The sequence below is a fragment of the Pyrus communis genome, chromosome 5 (assembly GCF_041283825.1).
Source record: "Pyrus communis isolate YQ-2024b chromosome 5, ASM4128382v1, whole genome shotgun sequence".
Taxonomy (NCBI): Eukaryota; Viridiplantae; Streptophyta; class Magnoliopsida; order Rosales; family Rosaceae; genus Pyrus; species Pyrus communis.
Genome location: NC_142569.1, coordinates 19,147,146 through 19,162,139, shown reverse-complemented (window position 1 = coordinate 19,162,139; position 14,994 = coordinate 19,147,146). Strand labels below are relative to the sequence as shown.

General features: G+C 38.7%; 2 protein-coding genes and 1 pseudogene across 4 annotated transcripts; 2 read left to right on the top strand and 1 right to left on the bottom strand.

The window, feature by feature from the left end:
• Window positions 1-1,424: 1,424 nt before the first annotated feature.
• On the bottom strand, window positions 1,425-4,197 carry LOC137725241 (uncharacterized). Of its 3 annotated transcripts, none has more exons than XM_068463867.2 (4): window positions 3,929-4,197; window positions 3,722-3,827; window positions 3,324-3,431; window positions 1,425-3,140 (listed from the first exon to the last, which is right to left on the bottom strand). In XM_068463867.2, the coding sequence occupies exons 1-4, from the start codon at window positions 4,012-4,014 to the stop codon at window positions 3,039-3,041; spliced, it is 402 nt and encodes a 133-aa protein (XP_068319968.1). In that variant the 5' UTR covers window positions 4,015-4,197; the 3' UTR covers window positions 1,425-3,038. The 3 variants fall into 3 exon arrangements, with proteins under 3 accessions (XP_068319968.1, XP_088550821.1, XP_088550822.1); XM_088694695.1 differs by having other exon boundaries at window positions 2,848-3,140; window positions 3,320-3,431; XM_088694696.1 differs by having other exon boundaries at window positions 2,848-3,140; window positions 3,320-3,431; window positions 3,751-3,827.
• Window positions 1,551-3,010, top strand: LOC137725240 (3-oxo-Delta(4,5)-steroid 5-beta-reductase). The gene is made up of 2 exons (XM_068463866.2): window positions 1,551-1,690; window positions 1,790-3,010. The coding sequence occupies exons 1-2, from the start codon at window positions 1,652-1,654 to the stop codon at window positions 2,924-2,926; spliced, it is 1,176 nt and encodes a 391-aa protein (XP_068319967.1). The 5' UTR covers window positions 1,551-1,651; the 3' UTR covers window positions 2,927-3,010.
• Window positions 4,198-10,254: 6,057 nt separating the features above from the next.
• On the top strand, window positions 10,255-11,652 carry LOC137724924 (pentatricopeptide repeat-containing protein At5g39350-like; annotated as a pseudogene).
• Window positions 11,653-14,994: the final 3,342 nt, after the last annotated feature.

The window sequence follows — 14,994 nt, the reverse complement described above, 5'->3', positions numbered from 1 at the left end:
AAGAGAGGATCCTGGTCCCGTCGAAAGGATGCAGAGAGGATTCTGTTTGGTTTTTCGGATCAGGATCCTCTCCTGATCTTTGTATGGGGATCCTCATGACCAAAAAGTGTGGGCTGTTGGATGAAAATTCAACGGCTACAAACAGGGGTCCCTTTAAAGTTATAATAATTATAGCCGTTAGATTTTCATCCAACGGTCCACACTTCTTGGTCATGAGGATCCCCATACAAAGATCAGGAGAGTATCCTGATCCTGGTTTTTCGGGCACAAACTTGACGTGTGTACTTTGACTTGTTTGCATATATAGTTGTTAATGCTACTTGCTGTCATAGTGCTTGCTTAATAAATTGATATGTAAATGTGTTTAACTTTATGAATTATATTGTAACCGGATTTTTTCGGACTAGATTAGCTTGATGATTAAAATGGATTGGCTTAGAATTGATTATGCTACATTGACTTGATGAAGCGTTTGATATAGTGTCAGATTAAGAAGTAAGAGAATTAACAAATTCTAATATTATATTATTTAATCATATGTATTAATATTTTATTTTTAATTCTTTTTTTCTTAAAAATCTCGTTCTCTCTCTCGAAAGCCGACCCCTATTCCACAGTTGCAGATCAAATCAAAAGCCAATTCTAGATTAAATCAAAATCCAGCTCAAAATCAAAACCCAAATCAAATAAAAAATAAAGATGAATGACTCAAGCCACTGTCGTCCCAATCCAAGACCTTCGCCAACATCTTCATTGCCATCGTGGGTGCCGGCGTCTTCGGCCTTCCATATTCCTTCAAGTGCACCGGGTGGCTCATGAGCCTCCTCATCGTGTTCCTTACGAGCCACTGGGTTCACAAAGATCTCGTGTTTTGAGGATTTGGGTTTCCACGAAGACCATTGGCGGTGATGTAGGTCCATTGTCAATCATGTGAAGGACAAGTCCGAGGTTGAAGCGGTGCACGATCTTAGCTAGTCCCGTTGTTTTCGGGGTTATCGTTAAGACCTTCTAGTGAAGGTTTTAGTTGAGCTGAGTCCTCTTTAATCTCATTAAACTTAATCAAGCATGAAACAAACATGAGACTGCTGTAATAAGTAGTATGGTCCAGTCCAGTCCTCATGAAAGTAAACAAACGCACCCTAAGTTTATTTTTTGCAGTTGTGCTTTGTATCATAGACAAACTTATAATTAGCTGGCTAGCTCATTTGATTAGTCTGCTACGTAGTTAGCGTCTTTAGATGTAGGATATTCCACTCGATGCAAATTTTTTGTTTTTGAATGAGTTTATAAAAAGAAATAGTAAACACACATCATTTTTAATCTCTCACGTACTAATGTTTAATTATATCTTTTATTTTTTATTTATTTAATTTGATAGTGATGAATGAAAAAATAAAAGGATGTGAATAACTAAACGTAACGTGTGAAAAGCGCCACCGAAAAATGGACGTGAATAACTAAGCGTCGTGACGGCAAAACCAGTCCCAAACTGACACGACAGCAAAACCGGACATAAATGGCCACCGAAAAAAGGATAATCACCACCCAAAAGTTTGAAGATAAGATTCCCATCTCCCAAATATAACAGATGATCATTATACTCAGAGAGTAGCAGCGGTGGTGGGGAGGAGGAACCAGAAACAACACAAAAATGAGCTGGTGGTGGGCAGGAGCCATTGGAGCTGCAAAGGTAAGCACTTTCTCCACAAACCCATTCTTTTTTTCTTCCTTCAATCTTCCAAATTAGTTTCCATGATCATTTTCTAACAAGCCTCACCGTCACCAACAGAAAACTTTTGATCCCAATGATGTGCCGCCCAAATACCAGAGCGTGGCTCTGGTTCTCGGCATCACTGGTATAGTCGGCAATAGCCTTGCCGAGATTCTCCCCCTGGCCGACACACCCGGCGGGCCATGGAAGGTATATGGTGTGGCCCGCCGGCCTCGTCCGGCGTGGAACGCTGATCATCCGGTTGAATACATTCAGTGTGATCTCTCAGACCCTCATCAAACACATGCTCAGCTGTCCCAGCTGACCGATGTCACTCATGTATTTTATGTGACGTGGGCAAGTAAGCCCACGGAAGCTGAGAACTGTGAGGTCAACGGCAACATGTTTCGGAACTTGCTGGATGCTGTGATCCCAAATGCACCAAATCTGCAGCACATATGCTTGCAGACGGGCCGGAAGCACTATGTCGGTCCGTTTGAGATGTTGGGCAAGGTCGAGCCTCATGAGCCGCCGTTTCACGAAGACCTTCCGAGGCTCGACGTGCCCAATTTTTACTACACATTGGAGGACATTTTGTTTGAGGAGGTGAAGAAAAAGGAGGGTTTGACATGGTCAGTGCACAGGCCTAGCGTGATATTCGGGTTTTCGCCTTATAGCTTGATGAACATTGTGGGGAGCCTCTGCATTTATGCCGCAATATGTAAGCACGAGGGGAAGAAACTAAGGTTTACGGGGAGCAGAGGGGCGTGGAACGGGTACTGGGATGTCTCGGACGCTGACTTGATAGCCGAGCACCAGATTTGGGCAGCAGTTGATCCATATGCCAAGAATGAGGCTTTCAATTGCAGCAATGGGGATGTGTTTAAGTGGAAGCATATGTTCAGGGTTTTGGCAGAGCAGTTCGAGCTTGAGATTGAGGACGTTGGCGAGGAGGGCGGATCGGAGGCGAGCTTGGAGGAGATGATGAAAGATAAGGGGCCGGTATGGGACGAGATTGTGGAAGAGAAGGGTCTGGTTCCTACCAAGTTGGCAGAAGTTGGTAACTGGTGGTTTGTGGATATATTGTTTGGAGTTGAGACAAGTCTGGACAGCATGAACAAGAGCAAAGAACATGGTTTTGTGGGGTTCAGGAATTCAAAGACGTCGTTTTTAACTTGGATTGACAGGATGAAATCTCAGAGACTTGTTCCTTGATGTTCTTGTTACAAAATCGTTGTTGTAATAAATGTTTAATAAAAAATAAAACCGGAAGATATACATGCTTGCGTTGTTAAACAAGTAGCCATGCAAAACATGTACAAACATTTCAGGGTTTGGAAAGGAGTAGAGCCAGCTGCTCATCAGAGACCTTAACTTCAATGCATGCTCCCAATGATGCAGCAAGCCTTGCAGCTAACTGATGCTTACACTGGACAACAAGAAACATGGTAAAAATTACAACACTTTCCTACTTTTTTCGTTTTTTATTTCAAGCAACTTAAAAATGGATAAGGAAGTTCGAATATCCCTCCACGTAGTTTAGATTAGATTGATTAGAATAACGCTCCAATCAATTGAAAATTTGGATGAGCAAGAGAGGAAGCTCACTCGCACAAAGCTGCTCTCCTTTGTTTATGGTGTCGTAGAAGAATGAATAACAAGCACAATACTGCTCGGCAAAGCAGAAGTACTCCTCCTTCCTCCGCGATTCTCCGACGACCTAACCAGACAACAGAAAATGAGAATTGGGATTTCATTTTTCACTTTACATCAAATAAATTTACGATTATTTAGCCCAAACGAACATGATTCATTTCCAGATTTGATTTACACGAGCGACCAAGTTTCTTATCTTTTTGGCTAAACAAGAGCATAAAACAAACAAATTTTTGCTCAAATTCAAGTAGTTTCATCCAAATTTCAAGTAATGTTCATCCAAGCTACTAAATCTAGTGGAAAACAAAACAAGTATGCAAAACAAACCCAGAATTTGATTTGCAAAAATTAAGCCTGAAAGATGGAACGTCCACTGGGCTCACCCAAAACCCTCTTGATACCACTCTGATCCACTATCCTCGTTGATCTCTCCCAGTTCTTACCAAACAAGAAATGCAGGCTGAAATTTTCCCAGTAACCAAACACTCAATAACACAAATTGGAACAATTAATTCAAACGAAATTAAAAGGGAATTTGAAATGGGATGAGTAGAGACTAACACGGAGAGCTGATCGTCGGTGACTGAACGAGTTGACTCAATCGCCTTCCACACTGCCTCTGCAACCAAGCTACTTGCATTGCTCATTTTCTCACCCCTTCACTCTCTACAAAAAATGGGTCTGACGGTAGAGCTGCTTGAGGAAGCTCAGGAAATAGGGTTTGTAGTACCTAAATCTGACTCCTTCCCTAGCAAATGTTTGACAATGGCTACTGGCATTCTGCGGAGATGAAGCATCTTTTTTCACACCAACTTTTCAACTATTTTTTAGAATGACAAAATTCCCTTATAATTTTCCGAATGATGTTGGCTTATATAACTGTATGGAATTTTTACACAAGTATCACCTCAACTATCAAGCATGTGGGTCAATACTACTTGCACTTATAATTTTTTAATTTTTACCACTAAACTCTCTTAAAGGTTGGAATCTACCACCTACGTCGCTGTTAAAGCATGTCAGGCACCCCTCACGTGGAGGGATATCTTTGTCAATTACTTTCTAGGGTTCGCTGGAATCACTTTTTATGAAGGCAAAAAGCATTTTTTTGTAGCGGTGTCGGAGTGGTCATGAAGAAAATGGAGAAGTTGATTTCCGGTTTGATTTTGGCAAGAGTTGTTGAAGAATTGAGGTGAAAATTATGCAAAAATCTAGTCTTTCATTTATAGTGAGTTTTTGTGATTTTCTTATGTAGGTCAGGAAGTGGTGTGTAGTTCACCTTAATTTATTCAAATATTAATTTTTCAAACTCTTATGGAGGGAACTGTCGAACTGAGATTGTACAAGCCACCAATTTGGCGCCATATTGACTTAGGAAGTATTATTTTGGAGTCAATTTGATTCTAGTCAACCCCATGAAATTAATTGATGAAAATACCACTACAAGTGACATGTTTTAACGGCAAGTTGGATGGAAAGTAACGTAAATGGTTGATTCTAATAGTTAAGAGAGTCCATATGGTAAAAAATGAAAATTGAAAGTTTAGGTGGTATTATCGCACATGCATAGAAGTTCAAGTGATGCTTGCATAAAAAAACTTAACTGAATAATTATAGAGGAAGAAGGTTCATGTGGCAGCAAGAGAGAAAAAAGAGAGAATTAGTGAAATTTGAGGTGTGTATTATCTCAATTTATTGTGGCTTTATTTATAGTAGTAAGAAATGAAAAATCTTTGTCTTTCAAGTAATACATCTTATTAGGACACAACCTAAAAGATAGTTGTTGACCCTAAAAACTACCAAGCATACGTGGCGCGCATGCTGAGTAATTAATAAGCTAACTACATCCTCCGGTTGTGTGCGGGGCGTGCCAACTTGTCGACTGAGCTCGGCTGAGGAGTAAAATGTGTTGATGTCGCATTGGGCACACTGCTGACTTCTTGATCTTGCGACTGCGGCCGAGGAAGGAACATGTTTCAGCCTTCGGGTTCTAGAGCTTGAAGACAAGGCTGCTAGTTCTGCGAAGTTCAATATCAAATTCGGCTTTCAATTTGCCGAATAGAGTAACTTGTAACACCTCACTTCGCTGAGAAGGCTAATGAGATGACCTCTGCCAATAAGGATTAAAAAAGATCCTTCTTGACCGAGACTTGGATAGATAATCAGTCGGCTTCGATGCAGTGTTGTTTATCCAAATTGAAGGTGCTCCGCGTTCGACTGATTCTACGGCAACAGTGCTGTTTATCCAAATTGAAGATGTCACCGGTTACCTTCACAGTGCTGTTTATCCAAATTAAAGATGTGTTGGCGGAAAAAGAAAATAAAAAATCTCAAGGTTGTTGAGAGGTTTCGCGGAAAGCGAGAGTTTGCACATGGCAGTTTGTGTGTTGAATTGGAGAGGCTTGAATGTTGCCCAACCTTGTCTATTTAGAGTGAAGATTAAACCCCACTGTTTGGCGTGGCTTGATACTCATGGAGAGTCCTAATTGGATTTTATCTTGTGGAATTGCATCTGACTATATGCTATATCTCCTATCCTTTAGCCAATGATCATATTTCTTTGTGCTGATAAGCGTCCCATTTTGAAATATGCCAATAATATGCATGTATGGCTGACCAATGGCAAGCACACGTGGCTGACGAAATCCAATTTGGCATCCTTACCTTTATGCATGCATTAATCTCTCTGCCAATCAATATCCATTTGCCAACAATGTAGTAATGTATTAGGACTCTTGATAAAATGCCTTGATGTTCTACACGTTGCAGATACCTATCCAATTTGTCAATGGAACTTATCCCATCTTCAAGTTATCAATGCGTGCATGAAAACCATGCATCCCAACAATTCTAATCAAATCCCCATGCTGATATATTCAGTCGCGACGAATCAATTGGGATTTAGACAAAAATTAGGTTTAAATAATTGAATATATTACTAAGAGATAATATCATGATTAAAATCACAATATTATTTCTCAATAATAATTTAAAATCATTTCAACCAGTTTGTCGTTCAATGGTCTGAAATTCTGCTCATTCAACAGCCTCGATTACTCGGGCCAATAGTGTAAAATTGGGTCCAAACATTGCCCCCCAGTTTCCTTGAGCTTCGACTTTTAAGCCGAATGGTTAAGGAAATTAATCATCTATACCAATAAAATGTCGTTGTATCGCCGGAAAAAATCTCTCTCGGCAATAATTAAATCACAACCAAATAACATCATGGTCCCCTCAGCCAATACAAATACCAAATGAATTATGATCACTAAATCTTCGCATGCCATAATTAATTTATGCATGCCATCCTTTTGGCCGAGATTCCACTTTGGTGGGATTTGTCCTATTGCAAACGTTGCCTTGCCGAATTATACTATGGTCGAGCTCGACCAATTCATACGGTTGAGAGACAAAACTTGCAAACGGGGTTGAGAAAACTAGGTCAAGAAAAAGATGGGCAGCCGAGAGAACTAGGCCAAGAAAACTGATTCTTGGTAGCACCTAAACCGCTGCCGAGTCGGTGCGTGCAAATATAGCAAGAATGAGTTCACGCATATATCTCTTGGCGAGTGTAGAAATGTTTAGTCGTTCGTACCACACATCGCCCCCTGCGAACATGATCCTTTTGTTACCCCTGCTCTTGATTTTGTTACATAAAGAACTTCCACCTCCTCGTATGATTCCATGTGCTATGAAAATCTGATTTTCTTTTTTAGCAAGGCAAAGTAACTGAGGCGTTGATGTCTGGGAAGAAAGACAACTCCCACCGATTGCATGTTGAAGTCCGAGGCCATTATGCACACTTTATACATCGTCGTCGATAACGAAGAAGTCTATCATTAAAGCTACGGTCGAAGAAATATATGGTCGAAGAAATATATGGCAGAAAGTTAAAGAAAGTACAACCACCCCACCAAAGAAGTTTATCACCTTTCTCCACATATGCCAACATATATTTTTTCAACGCTGGTGAGAGCCCACCATGGCACCATGCATGCATAATATCATCTTCTCAATAAGTGCAACCATACGTAGAGACCCAATAATCATATTTCCAAACGTGTGGGACTCGGCCGAGTGTAATTTTGAAGACTAGAGTGACACAATCAGTATGACCGAATACCAACCAACAAACCTCACCGCCCAACAAAAATATTTATTCGGTGAAAAGCATCCTGATGTATTTGGTAATGACAAAAGCCTAACTGAATGTAAATTAGCATGACACAATGTTGCCCCCTTTATTTTCTTACGTATCGGCTGAAAAACCGAATGGTTAAGAAAATAATTTATTCATTATATATATATATATATATTTTAGCAAACGAAAGTAAAAGTGGCTGATCCATAATCAGGAGGAGGCCAACGATGCTTTATTCCTAGCCGAGATCTTTTTATATCAAAATTCTCAATTTGATTTCGCTTTAGGCCGAATAAAGAATCATTTCCAAATACTTTTAACTTGGCGAAATATTTTTTCTTCTTAGCCGTTGAATGCGTTGAATAATTATTAAGCCCCCCAGGCATAATAATTTTGCCAATTTCGGCTTTTAACTCGAACAACTTAGTCGAATGGGATTTCTCTGTATCGGCTTTATCGCCAATAATCATATCGATTGGCATGGTTTTTTCGGATAGGCTTATGTCTCGGCCTTGTTTGTCATTGGAGCACTCTGACGAATCATTTTCTAAGTCAATTTTTGGCTCAGAAACTTGAACTTTTACTTATAGGCCAACCGAACTTTTAGTCTCGACCAAAAAAATAGGTGGCCTAGGTTTTTCTTCGGTTGTCTTAACAATTATTCTAGGCGGAATTTTGATTGTGGCTGGAGCAGAAAATTGCTCCCATCTTCTAGACAACTTCTCAAGGAGTTTTGCTTTCTTCTTGTAGCAATTCTTTACTTGGCGCCAAATCTCGTCCAATGGAACCTGAATGAGATCTTGCTCTATCATGTGAACTTTGTAGTTTTAGCACTGGGTCCCACTGAGCGTGCCAAAATGTTGAACCTAAAAACTACCAAGCCTACGTGGCGCACATGTCGAGTAATTAATAAGCTAACTACGTCATTCGGTTGTGTGCGGGGCGTGCCAACTCGTCGATCGAGCTCGGCTGAGGAGTAAAATGTGTTGATGTTGCGTTAGGCGCTCTATTGACTTCTTGATCTTGCGATTGCGATTGAGGAAGGAACACGTCTCGGCCTTCGGGTTCTAGAGCCTGAAGATAAGGCTACTAGTTCTGCGAAGTTCAATATCAAATAAGGCTTTCAATGTGCCGAATGGAGTAACCTGTAACACCTCACTTTGCCGAGAAGGCTAATGAGATGACCTCTACCAATAAGGATTCGAAAATCCTTCTCGACCGAGACTTGGATAGATAACCAGTCGGCCTTGACGCAGTGTTGTTTATCCAAACTGAAGGTGCTCCGCGGTCAGCTGATTCTACGGCAACAATACTGTTTATCCAAACTGAAGATGTCACCGGTTGCCTTCACAGTCTTGTTTATCCAAACTGAAGATGTGTTAGCGGAAAAAGAAAATAAAAAAATCTCAAGGTTGTTGAGAGGTTTCGCATAGAGCGAGAGTTTGCGCAAGGCAGTTTGTGTGTTGAATTGGAGAGGCTTGAATGTTGCATAACCTTCTCTATTTATAGTGAAGATTAAATCCCACTACTTGGCGCGGCTTGATACTCATGGAGAGTCCTAATTGGATTCCATCTTGTGGAATTGCATCTAGATATGTGCTATATCTCCTATCCTTTAGCCAAGGATCATATTTCTTTGTGCTGATAAGCGTCCCGTTTTGAAATATGCCAATAATATGCATGTATGGCTGACCAATGCCAAGCACACGTGGCTGACCAAATCCAAATTGGCATCCTTATCTTTATGCATGCATTAATATCTCTGCCAATCAGTATCCATTTGCCAAAAATGCAGTAATGTATTAGGACTCTTGATAAAATGCCATGATGTTCTACATGTTGCAGATACCTATCCAATTTGCCATTGGAACTTATCCCATCTACAAGTTACCAATGCGTGCATGAAGACCATGCATCCCAACAATTTTAATAAAACCCCCATGCTGATATATTCAGCCGCGACCATGCACGAAGGCCGGTATGCCCATGCTCTATCATCCTACGAATCAATTGGGATTTAGACAAAAATTAGGTTTACATAATTTAATATTTTACTAAGAGATAATATCATGATTAAAATCACAATATTATTTCTCAACAATAATTTAAAATCATTTCAACCACTTTGTCATTCAACGGTCTGCAATTCTGCTCATTCAACGGCCTCGATTACTCGGGCCGATAGTGTAAAATCGGGTGCAAACAATAGTATATAATCCCATAAGGATTACAATCACATTCCTAACTAAATTAGGATTGCACACATTTTCTCTTAGTGTGTAAACACTCAAACAAAATGTCGCATTGGGTCTTCAACGATAAAATAAAAATAATTGATGAAGTTGTCGGCACAATGAGGGAGTGAGAGTCTCAAAACAAATGGAAGAATGCATAAGTAGTAGAACTCATAAAACTTCGCTATTGTAAAACCCAGTGTAGGAAAAAAACCCATAGTCTAAGGAGAAAAATGAGAACTTGTATTAATTCAAAACTAAACGCCTTTAAGATGCAAGTAAAACACACATAAAGGTATGACCATTCTAGAATGGGTGCCTCGTTAAAACCTCGTTGTGAGACAATGATTTTCCGGGGCTGGAGTAAGGCGGATTAGAATACTCATACCTCAAAAGTCCAGTCATATACTCAACAGCCTCTAATTTAGAGATAAATAAATAGATCAATGATGCCACCATAATCTTGTTTCGGAATTAGTGGGCGAAGTCTGACAACTTTGCTGACATTGACCATGCTTGTTCCGCAAAATGAGGAAACCTACTCCAGCAAGGAATCAACAGGTTTGCTATAATTTTGGAGTTCTTACAATTTAATGATTGACGTGCACCACAAGTAATCACACTCCTAAGAGGATGCAATATCCGTCCCTAGATATCTTCTATGATTTTGCCAGTTTAATAAGGTTTCTACTATTCTAAGGGTCTTATATCCTTGATTGGTATAAATATACTCTCCTAGGGTATATCTCTGGTAACACAATTATCACATACTTATTCTCTTACCTACTGCTTTGTTAGGATATGAGAAAGTTGGGAAGGATGAGCCGGCAATGAGGGTTTTTGACTAGATGAAAAGTTTTGGTTGTAACACCATTATTAAGATGCATGGTAACATGAGAAAATTTTACTGAAATGATGAAAGTTTTTTAAGAGATTAAGATATGTAAGTGCACCCCTAACATAATTACTTGGAACACACTTTTGGTTGTGTTTGGCTAAAACAGGATGGACTCGGAAGTTTCAGGAATGTTCTGGGTGATGAAGAAAGCAGGGTTTGCACCTGGGAGGGATACTTTCAACACTCTAATCAGTGCATACAATCAGTGTGGTTCTTCGACCAAGCTATGAATGTGTATAAGAGAATCTTAGAAGCTGGTGTTACTCCAGACCTCTTCTTTTATAATGCTGTTTTGGTAGCACTGGCTCGAGATTGGCTTTGGCAACAGTCTGAGAAAATACTTGCCAAAATGCAGAATGGCCCATTCTCTGCAAATCCAATGAGCTTACATATAGTTATTTGCTCCATATGTATGCCAATGGCAAGGAAATTGAGCGCATGCATATTCTTGCTGAAGAAATATACTCTGGTATAACTCAGCCCCACGTTGTTCTCTTGAAGACACTTGTTCTCGTTTTTAGTAAAAGGTTTTTAGTAAGAGTGACCACTTGATGGAAACAGAAAATGCCTTTTGGAGCTGAGAAAAAAAAGGCTTTCACTTGACATAACTACCTTGAATGCATTGTTATTAGTATATGGTAAGGGGCAGATGTTTTCGAAGACAAGTGAGATTTTGAAATTTATGAACAAGATGGGGTATACTCCTAGCTTGACAACTTACAATAGTTTGATGTATATATACAGTCGCTCAGATTTTGAGAAATTAGATCAGTTTCTAAGTGAGATAATGGAGAGGAGACAAAGCCTGATATAATTTCGTGTAACACTGTCATTTTTTGCCTATCGTAGAAAAGGTTGTATGAGAGAGGCTGCACATATATTCTCATTTATGAGGAACGTTGGGGTTTCTCCAAATGTGATCACTTACAACACCTTTGTGGAAAGTTATGCATTTGATTCATTGTTTGAGGAATATGATTCTACTGAATATGATATGGAATATACTTCCTAAGTCATATTCATATGTTTTGGCCAAAGGCTTCTGAACCATATCATTTGCAGCCTAATTCATTTGATTGGTACAATGAAACCTCTCTAAAGTTCTACAGTTGGGACTAAACCAATTTTTTAACTTGAGGGTGATTATTTAAACGGATGTTTTGTTGCATCAAACTATCTTAAACTAAACTAACTTCAGGGACTAAGTTGGACTAGCTTGTAATATATTAAGCTACACTGATTTAGTAAAGCGTCTGGTGCAGTGTTGGACTAAGAAGTATGGTAATAAAAATAGTACTATAGTTTGTCAAAATTAATTTCTTTTCTTTTCAAGATATTATCAAGTCGTCCACTTTTGCAGTATAGTGTTGAGCACTCTTATACTTCTTCGCTTCTCTCAGTCTGCCACTTCCATAACTCTTCCCCTTCCACTTCTCCCTGTTTCCCACTTCCATAACTCTTCCCCTTCCCCCTTCTCCCAAGTTTCTGTCAATTCCCCACCTTTCCTCCCTTAAACCCAAGTCCCATGCATTTTCGAAATCTGATTTCCATTCTAATCCTCGCCCTCCGCCTACCACTACCCTTCAACAGACATAAAAAACCCCACCACCACTGCTCCGTTGAATCGCAACAATGATGCTTAGAGTTCGCAACAAAGGTGACTTAGAAAACTTTACGGTGGAGAACCCGCAATGCACCACTGTCTCAGAACTCAAATCCAAACCCAGCTCCAAATCCATTTCGAGAACCAGCCATCTCCGCCAAACAAAATCTCATTTTGGCAAAAACCTAGGAAATTGTTTTTGTCTTCAGTCTTGAAGACTTTGTACCTTTGACTTTCCTCCTCGCTATGGGCAGGAGAGGTTGTTGACGTTGTGTTGTGAAATCAACGACATGTTTCCAGTGACATATAAAGTAAATAAGATATAATATTTACGAGGTTTGGCAAGTGTACATACGTCCTCGGAGCAGCATTAATGGCTTCTCTTATAATCTGAAATAACAAGAGTACAAATATAACTCTCACTATCGTTATCTCTTCTTTCTAGCTTTGATATAGCTGCTAGCTCTTTCAAATAGACGATGGGAATTGAAGAGAGAATTGAGGATAAGAAAGGAGTAGAATTGACAAACTCCAAGGTTTTTGTGTGTGCTTTGGTTGTGCGTTTACAAATGAGCTCTCCACACCCATTTATAACAAATGGTGTGAAGTACAAATAAAATGATTTCTATTAATGATTGTTGTAGATGAAACATCCTCCTTTTTGCTAGTGATTGTTGTAGGTAAATCATCCACCAAGACATGGTATTCTTTGACATCATTGCATCTATAGGAATGAGGCCACCCATATTTACTTAAATATTTACCACTTGGTTAGTGTCAATCTTTGGTAAAAGTCTACATGTCAACTCCAAAATTTTTTGAATTATTTTTTACTTCACACACATCGATTCATTCTTCACTTTTGATATCAAATTCCAATAGGTAACAATACATTTTATTGGTCTATTTGCTGACAAGAAGAATTTGAATATGGGGAGTAGTTTCAAATGGGTTTAATTATTCTTAGTGTTTAAAATATCAGTATTTGTGAAAATATCGATGAAAATATCGTTATTGATATTGATGCTTCCCAATCGGATCTTCCTACATCTTTATATAAATGCTGGTTTATCAAGAATACGCTAGAAACATATTTTGAATTATTAATTCATATCTAGAGATGGCTTAGAATGAGTAGTTCGTTATTTAATAGATTTCTTTCGTTCTAATACTCCACCTGAGAGTTATCAATATTTCCCAAAGTTGTTCCTATCTAATGGAACGATATTGGATCAAAGCGGTTACTTTCGATGAAAATGGAAATTTAAAATGAAACTTTAGGAAATGTCAAACACTGGTTTAGATGAAATATAAGAGTTTCTCCAATATATAACCAATATGTCGGAAATATTCACGAAATCTATCGATTTTAGATGAAATTTAAAAGTTTTTCCAATATGGAGTGAAGTTTAAAAGTCACTCCCCTTCATATATTTCTCTAATTTTTTTCGACATTTCCACTGGAATATCAATTGTATCGAAAAATTTCAAACACTGATTATTTCAAAGGACAAAGTCAGTGGTCTACTTGCTAGTCTTTTCTCCAGCAACTGTTGTTGGTCTTTGAGTGATTTAACTTTACTAGTTAACAAATTATGGAGGTGTGTTTTTTTTTAAATTTCCAATTTTTCAGAAAAGTTAAAGAAAGATGATGACTAGTTTGAACAAAGATCGACCCCAACTGTGTTGTCCACAGAGTAACACTTGGACTCAAGATGTGAGTGGTGGCTTCAGGGTTGTTAAAGAAGTTGTTGCTATGACTATAGGTGGTTTGGCTAATTTCTTCTATATAGACCGATGACAATTTAACATATGGACATGAAATTCGGTAATAAGTTTTATGTGTATGTGTAATTGTAAGAAGCCAAGCAGTTTTCTTAATCTCGGAACTCAGATTTTGATCTTCAAATGAGGAAAAGTTAGAGTTGTGTAATGTTTAAAATATCAATATCAGTGAAAATATCGATATTCAAATTTGTGGATATATCGATGAGTATATCTATATTGATATTGGTTACTTTCGATAGAAATGATGGAGATTCAAAATTAAACTTTGAGAATGTCAAACACTGGTTTAGACAAAATATAAGAATTTCTCTGATAATTAACTGATCTGTCGGAAATATCGACGAAATCCATCAATTATAGATGAAATTTAAGAATTTCTCCGATGTGGAGTGAAATTTAGACTTCATCCCTTCTCTTTCCATATTTTTCTTTGATTTTTTCGATTTTTGCACAGAAATATCGATCGTGTCAAAGAAATTTCAAACACTAGTTGTGTGCTAACGGATGAAAAGAAATTTGGTTCCCCATCTAATGACATGTGTACTTGTCTGGAATCATCTTGACTTCCTTTGAGTTTATTAATATGAGCGAAATTGGAGTTAATAGATTTATGACTTCATCTAAGTATACTAACTCATACATCGTAGACTGCATGTCTCGAGAAACCTTGGATTTCATAGAGTGCTCCTCCTCTCTACATCGTAGAGTGCATGTCTTGAGACACCTTAGATTTCGTTTGGGTGTTGTTCCTTTCACTTATCTTGGGGTACCCATTTTTCGTGCTAAGTCAAGGGGAATTCACTTTCAAGCTTTGGTAGACAAGGCTAAAGCCCACCTCTCAGGTTGGAAAGGTAAACTTCTCTCAATGGCTGGACGATTTCAATTAGTGCAATCTGTTTAACAAAGCTTGTTCCTCTACAGTTTCTCAGTTTATCAATTGCCATCTTGCTTTTTAAAACATCT

What these genes read in the sequence shown, in the direction of transcription:
- LOC137725240 (XM_068463866.2), top strand. Translation starts at nt 1,652, where the DNA reads ATGAGCTGGTGGTGGGCAGGAGCCATTGGAGCTGCAAAG. An exon ending in GAGCCATTGGAGCTGCAAAG is followed by an intron (nt 1,691 to 1,789) that starts GTAAGCACTTTC and finishes CGTCACCAACAG; the next exon opens with AAAACTTTTGATCCCAATGA.
- LOC137725241 (XM_068463867.2), bottom strand. Translation starts at nt 4,014, where the DNA reads ATGAGCAATGCAAGTAGCTTGGTTGCAGAGGCAGTGTGGAAGGCGATT. An exon ending in ACCGACGATCAGCTCTCCGT is followed by an intron (nt 3,828 to 3,928) that starts GTTAGTCTCTAC and finishes GGAAAATTTCAG; the next exon opens with CCTGCATTTCTTGTTTGGTA. An exon ending in ACAAAGGAGAGCAGCTTTGT is followed by an intron (nt 3,141 to 3,323) that starts GCGAGTGAGCTT and finishes CTTGTTGTCCAG; the next exon opens with TGTAAGCATCAGTTAGCTGC.